The following is a 13,995-nucleotide window of genomic DNA, read 5'->3' as shown; positions in this document are numbered from 1 at the left end:
CTTCATGACCAACGTTGAAGGGTATGTCTGCGGGCTGCTTGGGAGGTCTCCCAGAGACTGTGCTATCAGGAGCAAAAATGCCTTGCAACAATTCGTGGGGATAGGAGAAAACTGCCACCTGCCTCTCCCCTATCTCCCCTCCAGGGAAGTTTCCCCCATGAGTATTAGTCTCCTCACAAGGCTTGATTTTGGTGGCCCCATGGAATGCCAGATGTCATGTCCTATAGTTGGGTATTCTGTCGAAGACTTGGGAAGAGAAACTCTGGGTGTATGAGTGGTGAAGGCCAGAGAGAGTCTGATGTAGAGCATGATGTGTCTAGTACCTTCTAGCACTAAGATATCTTTCCCATGGTCTGGCCCTGGAAACTGTGGAAGACCCTGGGAGAGAACATGGGTTTCATGGAGCAGGCATGAGAGTGTTTCCTGCTAGGGATTGACAGGAGAAAAGAGCTTTCTAATTAAGTCTAATCTATGACTCATCTTCTCATCTGGCTAAGCTGCAGAAGTCAGTAATCCCTGAGAGGCGGGCACCAGATTTTGAGGACTCCACGATGGTGTCAAAAGCTTCTTGTGGGCTTCCCCACCACTTCCTGTCCATCTGAACTTTCACCTACCCCAGAGATGACCCGGTCTCGGGCATCAGGGTCTTGGGTTGAGAATCCAGGAAAGGGAGCTAAAGCCCCTGACCAGGAGCAAGAGGACCACCTATCTGTCCATCTGTCTGTCCATTGTTGGCCTGAGGCGTCTGGAAATCTGGCAGGCGCTGACGAGTTTGATGAGTTTGATGAGTTTTTTGGTGTTGCTTGAGATGGTCGGATCTCATGAACTGTCGGCCACAGTCCCCGCATTTATGTGGTCGATCCCTCGTGTGGATCCGTCTATGTCGTCCAAGCTCATCAGAGCGAAAGAAAGACCATGTACAGCCCTCCCAGTCACATACGTAGGGCTTCTCACCTAGGGAGAGACAAGGGAGTGTTAAATTCAGTAGAAGAAGCCACAATGGGAAGGGAGAGATCGAGTTCTGAGCAAGAGCATTCAAGGTGGAGAAATCAAAAGAAGAGAAGGAGGGGCTGTAGAGATGGCTCAGAGGTTAAGAGCACTGCCTGCTCTTCCAGGGGTCCTGAGTTCAATTCCCAGCAACCACATGGTGGCTCACAACCACCGTGAATGAGAACTGGTGCCCTCTTCTGACCTGCAGTCATACATGCTGCATACATAATAAATAAATAAATCTTTAAAAAAAAAAAAAAAGAAGAAGAGAAGGAACCAGTGGGAGGCAGTACCACCAGAGGGGGTGACAAGCTAGTAAGGGCAGGACCACTTGGTTCCAAGCTTGGAAGAGAAAGGGCCAATCCCAAGCAATCATAAATCAGTGGTCCTGCATAAATTAAAAAAAAAAAAAAAAAGATAGGCCAGACGATTGGCTCAGTGGTGAAGAGTACTTGTTGCTCTTGCAGAGGGCTCCGGTTCAATTCCCAGCATCTATGTGGTGGCTCACAACCATCTGTTTAACTCTAGTTCCAGGGGATCTAAGCCTTCTTCTGGCCTCCATGGGCACTAGACATGCATGTAGTATACAGACATTCATGGAGACAAAAACATTCATTCACATAATAAATCCAAAATTTTAGAAAGAGCAAAGATCCCTACATCCCCTTCTCCACCCGACACCTCACTTACCTGTGTGTTTGCGTTGGTGACTTACAAGGTGAGAACGCTTGGTATAAGCTTTTCCACAGTTGATGAATGTGCAGACGTAAGGCCTTGAGACTGGGGGTGGCCTCCTGGGTGCCCTTCCTGGAACACTGGGGTTCTCTGTTCCCTGTGGAGCAGGTGTGGGCTGCTTGTGTACGAAAGGTTCTTCCAGGCAATTTGACTGGGCCACAAGTGAGTTCTGGGATTCTAACGTTAGCAATGGCTGGAGCCTAGGTGTGGATATCCCAGGGTTGTAGGGATTTAAGTGCAACATCTGATCCATAGAGGGGGATATGGCATGGGTCACAGTGGAAGGCATGCCTGGGACCAAAAATATTCCATGATTTAAAGAGCCTGTGGTAGCAGGTACTGCTGAGGAGACAGAATAAGGCATTGCTGGGGTACTGCTGTGGGCCATTACTGGGACTCCACTGGAAGCTGAGCCTGGCAGGCCATTGTGAGGAATCCGATTCTCTCTAAAGGCTATGGTCACTCCTGGACTCCCTAAGGGCATCATGTGGGATCCCGCGTCAATCATTCTCCCTGGTTGGTGGTTAGATGGTGTCTGATGATACATCTGGGAAGATGGAGGAGTCAGTTGGGAGGAGTACCTCGCACTATGCTCGGGTAGTGACATAATGAACTGTGACTCCCCTTCACCCTTATTCTGCTTGGATTCCTCAGCAGATAACATAAAAGGCCTCGACATCCCTGATAAATGTTGAGTGGCCGGTGGCTGATGAACTCCACTGTTTCCAGGAGACACAGATACATGCAACGCTGGTGTCGACCGCCCATTATCCTACAAGAAAAGAGTCATCTGAAAGAAAGTCCCCTTCACTCTACTTCTAAGCTGCACACATCTCTCCTTCCCAATCCCAGGAAGCAGGCCATGAACTGACCATAGTTTACCACAAGGAGCTTGACAGGCTGACTGAAGAACATTACCCATGGCTTCATTCTCCACATCAGGCTCGCTGGAATTCACTGTGTCGCCTGCTTCCAGCAATCCCCCTGCCTTGTTCTATTGCTAAGTGCTAAGGTTCAGGCATGGGTTACTCCACCTGGCTTACGAAAGGTACACTCAAAGGACCTAAGCTGGTTTTGATGATGTGGCCATTGTGCTATTTGGATCTTTGGAGGTGGAGTTCCATTTGTGAGAGCTCATCATTTTATCGGAATTTTGTCTGGTTATGGAGCTTACCATATCACCAGTGACAGCATGGATGTCCAACTGTCAGTTCTCAGCTGTCCTGGACTCCAGAATGGGTACAAGCTTAAGACCAGAACTGGGGAAGGTGTTCCAGTGAATAAATAAAGCATTTGCCACACAAACTGAATTCCAATCCACAGATCCCACATAAAGCCAGGCTCGATAACAAATGCATCTGTAATCCCAATGATACACACACAAAATTTTAAGAACTCGCCTGGCGGTGGCGGCGGCACACACCTTTAATCCCAGCACTTGGGAGGCAGAGGCAGGCGGATCTCTGTGAGTTCGAGGTCAGCCTGGGCTACAGAGTGAGATCCAGGACAGGCACCAAAACTACACAGAGAAACCCTGTCTTGAAAAACAAAAATGTGCCGGGCGGTGGTGGCGCACGCCTTTAATCCCAGCACTCGGGAGGCAGAGCCAGGCGGATCTCTGTGAGTTCGAGGCCAGCCTGGACTACCAAGTGAGTCCCAGGACAGGCGCAAAGCTACACAGAGAAACCCTGTCTCGAAAAACCAAAAAAAAAAAAAAAAAAAAAAAGAAAAACAAAAATGTAAGAACTCTATATAGAAAACCTCTCTTCCTGCATGTGGATTCCAGGGATTGAACTTGGGTCCTTAGGCTTGGCAGCATGTACCCTTACCTGCTGAGGCACCCCAGACCTCCTTTGTATCTGAGCAAATACCCACTTCGTCTAATTGTTAAGCACTGTCTCATTAACGGTGCATGGAATGAGTCTTTTTTTTTTTTTTTTTTTTTTTTTTTGGTTTTTCGAGACAGGGTTTCTCTGTGTAGCTTTGTGCCTTTCCTGGAACTCGCTTTGGAGACCAGGCTGGCCTCGAACTCAGAGATCCGCCTGCCTCTGCCTCCCGAGTGCTGGGATCAAAGGCGTGCGCCACCACCGCCCCGGCTCAAACTAAGATTTTTTTTTTTTTTTTTTTTTTTTTTTTTTTTGGTTTTTCGAGACAGGGTTTCTCTGTGTAGCTTTGCGCCTTTCCTGGAACTCACTTGGTAGTCCAGGCTGGCCTCGAACTCACAGAGATCCGCCTGGCTCTGCCTCCCGAGTGCTGGGATTAAAGGCGTGCGCCACCACCGCCCGGCTTTTTTTTTTTTCTTTTTCCACACCAGAGTAAATTACAGGGCTTCACAGTGCTAGGTAAGAGCTCTGCCACCAAGCCATATCCCAAGCACGGAATGAGTCATTTTTATGCATGTGAAGTTTTTTGTTTTTGATGATTCAAAATACTAATGACTCGGATACATTTAAATTAAACTGCAAGTTGTTAGATTAGGGACTTCAGTGGACATTAGAATACTAATGTGGCTATTAGTCACTTGGGTTACATTAGAAATTTTAGGAGAATTAATTCCACTGTTGGTACACTCCATAACCTAACAGAATTCTAATAAGGTATTCAAATAAAAGAAACGAAAAGTGTTTAGGCCACTGAGCTTGGAGAGGTCCACATTCATACTTGGGTGCTTCCTTCCCTTGGAGCTGCTCCATCTACTGCTCCTGGGGCTTAAATCTGTTAAAAATCTCCTTTTAAGGTAGGCATGGTGAGCCAAGTGTAGTGGCACAAGCCTCTGATTGCAGTGGTTGGGAGGCAGAGGCAGGCGGACCTCTGAGTCCAACAGACCAGCCTGGTCTCCATAGTGAGTTCCAGGATAAGGCAGGTATACCATCATTTCAGGTGAAGAAATAAGATCAGGGGTGAAAACTGTCCTGGGCTAAGAGACCATCAGAAACAAAACAAACCCAAACAAAAACCAAAGTTCCAGGACCTGTTTGATAAGAGCTTCAAATCTCTAAAGAAAGAAATTGAAGAAGATATCAAAAAATGGAAGGATCTCCCATGCTCATGGATAGGTAGGATTAACATAGTAAAAATGGCAATCTTACCAAAAGCAATCTACAGATTCAATGCAATCCCCATCAAAATCCCAACACAATTCTTCACAGACTTGGAAAGAAAACTACTCAACTTCATATGGAAAAACAAAAGACCCAGGATAGCTAAAAGAATCCTGTATAATAAAGCAACCTCTGGAGGCATCACCATCCCTGACCTCAAGCTCTACTATAGAGCTATAGTAATAAAAACAGCTTGGTACTGGTATAAAGACCGACATACAGACCAATGGAATCGAATTGAAGACCCTGACATTAATCCACACACATATGAACACCTGATTTTTGACAAAGAGGCCAAAACTATACAATGGAAAAAAGAATGTATCTTCAACAAATGGTGCTGGCATAACTGGATGTCAATATGTAAAAGATTACAAATAGATCCATATCTGTCACCATGCACAAAACTCAAGTCCAAGTGGATCAAAGACCTCAACATAAATCCTGTTACACTGAACTTGATAGAAGAGAAAGTAGGGGGTTAAGCTTTTAGGCTTTTGAGCAGCACAGCTCAGCTGAGAGGCATCCAGTCTGAGGAAACAGGATCAGCTGAGGAATTGGCAAGGAAGAAGTACACTTAAAGCCATCGTTTGGAACATCACCTTTACTAAAGAGAGGAGCGCTCTGCCATCGGTATAATTAATTGTTCTGACACTGTGTCTGCGCAGACCGACTTGTGGGAAGGACAGCAGTGGCAGCGGATGAGAATGGATCTGAACACTGTCTGAAGCCAACCCAGGGCCCAGCTGCCGATCCTGCAAAACCCAACTTGGAGGTGTTGGTGAGATTTTCCTACTAAACAACCTGCTCAGCTGAGATCCATTCAGGAGAGGATTCAGAATCCTACAGTCTGCGGTCTGAGGAAACAAGATGAGCTGAGGAGTTGACGAATGAGCAAAACGTGACCTGAGAACACAAAAGAAGGCGCAGTCCAGCCACCAAACCAGATCACCAGGATCATAAGCCTACACTACACCAACTGGGAACAGGTAAGCCCCCATCTCCGGACCAGCAGATCAGGTCTCTGACTCCTAGGCCCTACCCATCGGAGTCCCAGGGACCAAACAGCTACCTTTCCCTGCTCCCCCCGCAAAAAAAAAAAAAAAAACCTAACCCCTACGAACCTAACAACCACTGGAACCATAAGCACATCCTGCACCAGCTGGGAACAACTGCTCCCTGAGACAGAACCCACTAACACTGACTGGACTAAGCTGCTCCCAAAGAAACAGAGCCCAACAGCACCGATTTAACCAAGAACTCCTAGTGGACCAAGACTAACAATTAGAACAAGAGAGGTACCTTCAGACACAGACACCATCTGCACTGAGCAGAGGAAGAGATGAGTAGATGCCAGTGCAAAAATACAGGCAACAACATAAAGACCTATATGACAACATCAGAACCTAGCGATTCTACACCTGCAAGACCTGAACATACCAAGGCAGAAGAAGCAGAAGAAATCAATCCTAAAAATGACTTTAAGATGATAGAGGCCCTTAAAGAGGAAATGAAAAACTCCCTTAAAGAGGAAATTAAAAAATTCCCTTAAAGAAATGGAAGAAAAAACAACAAAAAATTGGAAGATATCAAAGAAAGCCAAGGAAAAGTAATTAAACAGATGAAGGAAACAATTCAAGATTTGAAAATTGAAATTGAGACAATAAAGAAAACACAAACTGAGGGAATGCTGGAAATAAAATCCTGACTAAACGAACAGGAACTTCAGAAGCAAGCATAACCAACCAAATGCAAGAGATGGAACAGAGAATCTCTGACATTGAAGACACAACAGAGAAAATAGATTCGTCAGTCAAAGAAAACACTAAAGACAAAAAAGTCGTAACACAAAACATCCAAGAAATTTGGGACACTATGAAAAGACCAAACCTAAGAATAATAGGGATAGAAGAAGAAGAATACTAACTCAAAGGCACAGAAAATATATTCAACAAAATCATAGGAGAAAACTTTCCTAACCTAAAGAAAGAAATACCTATGAAGATACAAGAAGCTTACAGAACACTGAATAGGCTGGATCAAAAAAAAAAAAAAAAAAAAGTACCCTCACCACATAATAATCAAAACACTAAACATACAGAACAAAGAAAAAATATTAAGAGTCGCAAAGGAAAAAGACCAAGTAACATATAAAGACAGACCCATCAGAATAACACCTGACTTCTCAAGAGAGACTATGAAAGCTAGAAGGTCCTGGACAGATGTTATGCAGACACTAAGAGACCATAGATGCCAACCAAGACTATTATACCCAGCAAAACTCTCAATCACCATAGACGGAGTAAACAAAATATTCCATGATAAAACCAGATTTAAACAATACCTATCTCTACGGCCATACCACCCTGAACGCACCCGATCTCGTCTGATCTTGGAAGCTAAGCAGGGTCGGGCCTGGTTAGTACTTGGATGGGAGACCGCCTGGGAATACCGGGTGCTGTAGGCTTAAAAGATAATAAAAAATAAAAAAAGTAAACAATACCTATCCACAAATCCAGCCCTACAGAAAGCACTAGAAGGAAAAATCCAGCCTAAAGAAGCTAAACATACCCAAAAAAACTCAGGTAATAGATAATCCCACACCAACAAATACCAAAGAAAGAAAACGCAACACTACCGCAAAAAAAATAAAATAAAATAATAGGAATTAACAATCACTGGTCATCAATATCCATCAATATCAATGGTCTCAACTCACCTATAAGACACAGACTAACAGAATGAATAAGAAAACAGGATCCGCCGGGCGGTGGTGGTGCATGCCTTTGATCCCAGCACTCGGGAGACAGAGCCAGGCGAATCTCTGTGAGTTCAAGGCCAGCCTGGGCTACCAAGTGAGTTCCAGGAAAGGCGCAAAGCTACACAGAGAAACCCTGTCTTGAAAAACCAAAAAAGAAGAAGAAGAAGAAGAAGAAGAAGAAGAAGAAGAAGAAGAAGAAGAAGAAGAAGAAGAAGAAGAAGAAAACAAAACAGGATCCATCCTTCTGCTGCATACAAGAAACACACCTTAACTTCAAAGACAGACACTACCTCAGAGTAAAGGGCTGGGAAAGGGCTTTCCAATCAAATGTACCTAAGAAGCAAGCTGGTGTAGTTATCCTAATATCTAATAAAATAGACTTCAAACTAAAATCAATCGAAAGAGATCAGGATGGACATTACATATATTTTTTTTTTTTTTTTTTTTTGGTTTTTCGAGACAGGGTTTCTCTGTGTAGCTTTGCGCCTTTCCTGGAACTCGCTTTGGAGACCAGGCTGGCCTCGAACTCACAGAGATTCACCTGGCTCTGCCTCCCGAGTGCTGGGATTAAAGGCGTGCGCCACCACCGCCCGGCTGGACATTACATATTTATCACAGGAAAAAATCCACCAAGATGAAGTCTCGATTCTGAACATTTATGCCCCAAATACAAAGGCACCCACATTTATAAAAGAAACATTACTAAAGCTTAAATTGCACATCAAATCCCACACATTAGTAGTGGGAGATTTCAACACACCACTCTCACCAAAAGACTGATCTACCAGACTAAAACTTAACAAAGAAATAAAGGACCTAACAGATGTTATGACTCAAATGGACTTAAAAGTTATCTACAGAACATTCCACCCTAACACAAAAGAATATACCTTCTTCTCAGCACCCCATGGAACCTTCTCAAAAATTGACCACATGCTTTGTCACAAAGCAAATCTCAACAGATACAAAAACATTGGAATAACCTCCTGTATCTTATCGGACCACCATGCCTTAAAGTTAGATTTCAACAACAAAAATTATAGAAAGCCTACAATCTCATGGAACCTGAATAATGCCCACTTGAAAAAATGGGTCAAGGAAGAAATAAAGAAAGAAATTAAAGATTTCCTAGAATTCAATGAATATAAAAGTACAACATACCCAAAATTATGGGACACTATGAAAGCAGTGCTAAGAGGAAAATTCATAGCTCTAAATGCACACATAAAAAAGATGGAGAAATCTCATACCAGTGAATTAACAGCACAACTGAAAGCTCTAGAACAAAAAGAAACAAACTCACCCAGGAGAAATAGACACCAGGAAATAATCAAATTGAGGGCTGAAATCAATGAAATAGAAACCAAAAGAACAATACAAAAAAAAAAAAATCAATCAAACAAAGAGTTGTTTCTTTGAAAAAAATCAACAAGATAGACAAACCCCTACCCAAATTAACCAAAAGGCAAAGAGAGAGCATCCAAATTAACAAAATCGGAAATGAAAAGGGAGACATAACAACAGACAATGAGGAAATCAGAGAATCATCAGGTCATACTTCAAAAACCTGTACTCCACAAAAATGAAAAATCTGGAAGAAATGGACAATTTTCTGGATAGATACCACATACCAAAGTTAAATCAAGACCAGATAAACTATTTAAATAGTCCAATAACCCCTAAAGAAATAGAAACAGTCATCAAAAGTCTCCCAACCAAAAAAAGCCCAGGACCAGATGGTTTCAGTGCAGAATTCTACCAGATTTTCAAAGAAGAGCTAATTCCAATACTCTTCAAATTGTTCCACACAATAGAAACAGAAGGAACATTACCAAACTCTTTATGAGGCTACAATTACCCTGATACCCAAACCTCACAAAGATGCAACAAAGAAAGAGAATTACAGACTAATCTCCCTCATGAACATTGATGCAAAAATACTTAACAAAATATTGGCAAACTGAATCCAAGAACACATCAAAAAAATTATCCCCCATGACCAAGTAGGTTTCATCCCAGGGATGCAAGGATGGTTCAACATACGAAAATCTGTCAATGTAATACATCATATAAACAAATTGAAAGAAAAAAAACCACATGGGCCGGGCGGTGGTGGCGCACGCCTTTAATCCCAGCACTCGGGAGGCAGAGCCAGGTGGATCTCTGTGAGTTCGAGGCCAGCCTGGGCTACCAAGCGAGTCCCAGGAAAGGCACAAAGCTACACAGAGAAACCCTGTCTCGAAAAACGAAAAAAAAAAAAAAAAAAAAAAAAAAAAACAAAACAAAACACATGATCATCTCATTAGATGCTGAAACCCTTTGACAAAATCCAACACCCCTTCATGATAAAGGTCTTAGAGAGATCAGGAATACAAGGAACATTCCTAAACATAATAAAGGCAATTTACAGCAAGCCAACAGCCACCATCAAATTAAACAGAAAGAAACTCAAAGCAATTCCACTAAAATCAGGAACAAGACAAGGCTGTCCACTCTCTCCATATTTATTCAATATAGTACTTGAAGTTCTAGCTAGAGCAATAAGACAACCAAAGGAGATCAAAGGGATACAAATTGGAAAGGAAGAAGTCAAACTTTCACTATTTGCAGATGATATGATAGTATACATAAGTGACCCCAAAAATTCTACCAGGGAACTCCTACAGCTGATAAACTCCTTCAGTAAAGTGGCAGGATACAAGATCAACTCAAAAAAATCAGTAGCCCTCCTATACACAAATGATAAAGGGGCTGAGAAAGAAGTCAGAGAAACATCACCCTTTACAATAGCCACAAATAACATAAAATACCTTGGGATAACACTAACTAAACAAGCGAGGGATCTATTTGATAAGAACTTTAAATCTCTAAAGAAAGAAATTGAAGAAGATATCAAAAAATGGAAGGATCTCCCATGCTCATGGATAGGTAGGATTAACATAGTAAAAACGGCAATCTTACCAAAAGCAATCTACAGATTCAATGCAATCCCCATCAAAATCCCAACACAATTCTTCACAGACTTGGAAAGAAAACTACTCAACTTCATATGGAAAAACAAAAGACCCAGGATAGCTAAAAGAATCCTGTATAATAAAGCAACCTCTGGAGGCATCACCATCCCTGACCTCAAGCTCTACTATAGAGCTATAGTAATAAAAACAGCTTGGTACTGGTATAAAGACCGACATACAGACCAATGGAATCGAATTGAAGACCCTGACATTAATCCACACACATATGAACACCTGATTTTTGACAAAGAGGCCAAAACTATACAATGGAAAAAAGAATGTATCTTCAACAAATGGTGCTGGCATAACTGGATGTCAATATGTAAAAGATTACAAATAGATCCATATCTGTCACCATGCACAAAACTCAAGTCCAAGTGGATCAAAGACCTCAACATAAATCCTGTTACACTGAACTTAATAGAAGAAAAAGTAGGAAGTACTCTTGAACACACTGGCACAGGAGATCACTTCCTAAATATAACACCAGCAGCACAGACACTGAGCACAACAATTAATAAATGGGACCTCTTGAAACTGAGAAGCTTTTGTAGAGCAAAAGACACGGTCAATAAAACCAAAAGACAGCCTACAGAATGGGAAAAGACCTTTACCAACCCCACAATCTGACAGAGGACTGATCTCCAAAGTATATAAAGAACTCAAGAAACTAGACACCAAAATACTGAACAATCCAATTAAAAAATGGGCTAAAGAGCTAAACAGAGAATTCTCAAAAGACGACTCTCAAATGACTGAAAGACATTTAAGGAAATGCTCAACATCTTTAGTCATCAGAGAAATGCAAATCAAAATGACTCTGAGATACCACCTTACACCTGTCAGAATGGCTATGATCAAACTAATGACAGTCTATGTTGGAGAGGATGCGGAGCAAAGGGAACACTCCTCCACTGTTGGTGGGAATGCAAACTTGTACAACCACTGTGGAAATCAGTATGGTAGTTTCTCAGAAAATTGGGAATCGATTTACCTCAAGACCCAGCCATACCACTCTTGGGCATATACCAAAGGAATGCTCAATCATACCACAAAGATGCATGCTCAAAAACCAAAGTTCCTTTCAATAAACTCAAAACAAAACAAACAAAAACCAACTTTAGGTGCTAGGGGCAAAGCTCAGTGGTAGAATGCTTGCCTAGCACATGAGAGCTTTCAAGACCCTGGATTCAAATCCCAATATTGCAAGAGGTTTGTTGTTTTTTTTTTTTGTTTTTTTTTTGTTTTTTTTGGTTTTTGTTTTTTTTCAAGACAGGGTTTCTCTGTGTAGCTTTGGAGCCTGTCCTGGAACTCCCTTTGTAGACCAGGCTGGCCTTGAACTCACTCACAGAGATCCTCCTGGCTCTGCCTTCCGAGTACTGGGATTAAAGATGTGCGCCACCACCGCCGCCCAGCTAGGGTACCTGGCCTCCTCCTCTTTTTCTTGTAACAGGGTTTCTCTGTGTATCCCTGGCTATCTTGCAACTCTGGCTTCTCAGACTCAGACATCTTGCCTCCCACGTGTTCAACAATTCTCAGCACACGCACACACGTGCATGCACTTTCCTGGCCTTTTCCCTAGTCTCTGGTCAAGTTACCCCAGCCACAATCCCAGTCTGTCTCAGCAAATCTTCACACCCAGTCCTGTAAGTGAGCAGTCTGCTGGGCTATCCTAGGCTACGTTCACCGCCTAGATCTAAGAACAGCTGTCCTTCTGTGTCCATGATTTCACCCACTGATGTCCAGGTCCCTGGGATAAACTGGTGCTTGTTTTCGGTTTGGAGAGATTCCCCTTACATCTTTTTTTTTTTTTTTTTTTTTTTGGTTTTTCGAGACAGGGTTTCTCTGTGTAGCTTTGCGCCTTTTCCTGGAACTGACTTGGTAGCCCAGGCTGGCCTCGAACTCACAGAGATCCGCCTGCCTCTGCCTCCCGAGTGCTGGGATTAAAGGCGTGCGCCACCACCGCCCGGCTCCCCTTACATCTTAAATCACCTCTTGGCTACTTAGTACTTATATGGCATCACAAGAGCTATGTGCTTTTGGAACCCTCAGATACAATCACCGGTTGTGGTTCTGTCTCCAACAACTCCCTATGCTCAGTTTCTCCTTTCTACTGTGTTAAGGGCCTGACATTTTAACTCACACCTGGTTCCTTACAATGGCTTTCTAATTATTGCCTTGAAGTGAGCATCCCTATTCTCCAAGAGCACTTTTGGAGGGAGTATTTGAGTTAAAGGCTTTAATTTTTTTTAAGGTTATTATGGACAGGTGTGGCCACACACAACTTGAATCCTAGCAAAAATAAACTGGGCACATTGGTCCACGCCCTTAATCCCAGCACTGGGGAAGCAAAGGCAGGCCAGTCTCAAGTTTGAGGCTAGTCTCGTCTACACAGCCCAGTACAGCATAGACACCTTGTCCCAAAATAAATAAAAATAAGATTATTAATTTTTTTAAAAGCAGGACATGGAGCAGGTGGTGGTGGCACACACTTTTAATCCCAGCACTCCGGAGGCAAGAGACAGGTAGATCTCTGTGAGTTCAAGACCAACCTGGTCTACAGAGTGAGTTTCAGAACAGTCAAGGATACACAGAGAAACCCATCATTGAACTGCGCCACCCCCCCCAAAAAAAAAATTAAGTCATGCCATAATCAGTCGAATCTGGCAAAGGGCTCCAATAAATACATTTTTCCTCCCCACCCTTTCTATGGTACACAAATCCCTCTCTACAATCCTTCTCAAATCCCTGGTCTACAGAATGAGTTCCAGGGGAGCCAGGGCTACACAGAGAAACCATCTTTGAACAAAAATTAACTCACGCTGTAATTGGTGGAGTTTAACAAAGGGTTCCAATAACTATGTTTTCCTCCCTACCCTTCCCACGGCACACAAATCCCTCTCTTCACCACCCAACACAGGCTCTAATGCTTGATTAAATACATATTAACGACTAAACAAGCCTCCTTGGGCTTGGACCACAAACTCACCGAGGGCGTCTGATGCACAGCCGGCCACCTATTTTCCTGCTCCATGTCGGCCCAGACCTCACTTCAGACCAGAGGGGAAGCTGACCCGGCTGGTGCCGTCATAGGCGAGTGTCCCACCACCACCACTACGCCACAATTCCAGCTGCGTGGAACTTCTAATTGCCTCGGAGCCTGGGCGGAGTCAAGGCCACACCCACCCAACACCCTCCCACTCAGCGCTCCTCCAACTCCTTAGCGGGCCTGATGCCTGCTGGGTCCCTGATAGGGTAACCTCTGAACTCTACCACTTTTTTTTTTTTTTTTTTTGGTTTTTCGAGACAGAGTTTCTCTGTGTAGCTTTGCGCCTCTCCTGGAACTCACTTGGTAGCCCAGGCTGGCCTCGAACTCACAGAGATCCGCCTGGCT

The 13,995-nt window shown here is 43.3% G+C and overlaps 1 protein-coding gene and 1 non-coding gene across 2 annotated transcripts; one reads left to right on the top strand and one right to left on the bottom strand.

Annotated features, from left to right (window-relative positions):
• Nucleotides 1-673: 673 nt before the first annotated feature.
• Nucleotides 674-13,635, bottom strand: Klf17 (KLF transcription factor 17). The gene is made up of 3 exons (XM_052717180.1): nt 13,591-13,635; nt 1,681-2,497; nt 674-954 (listed from the first exon to the last, which is right to left on the bottom strand). Exons 1-3 carry the CDS (start codon nt 13,633-13,635, stop codon nt 674-676), a joined length of 1,143 nt encoding a protein of 380 aa, XP_052573140.1.
• Nucleotides 7,175-7,293, top strand: LOC128098082 (5S ribosomal RNA). Its single transcript, XR_008214114.1, has one exon. It is a non-coding gene; the product is annotated as a 5S ribosomal RNA (ribosomal RNA).
• Nucleotides 13,636-13,995: the final 360 nt, after the last annotated feature.

This window comes from Peromyscus californicus, unplaced genomic scaffold (genome assembly GCF_007827085.1).
Source record: "Peromyscus californicus insignis strain IS unplaced genomic scaffold, ASM782708v3 Scaffold_5__1_contigs__length_169319896, whole genome shotgun sequence".
NCBI lineage: Eukaryota > Metazoa > Chordata > Mammalia > Rodentia > Cricetidae > Peromyscus > Peromyscus californicus.
Note: the sequence above shows the minus strand (reverse complement) of the source record. Positions and strands in the feature narration are given on the sequence as shown.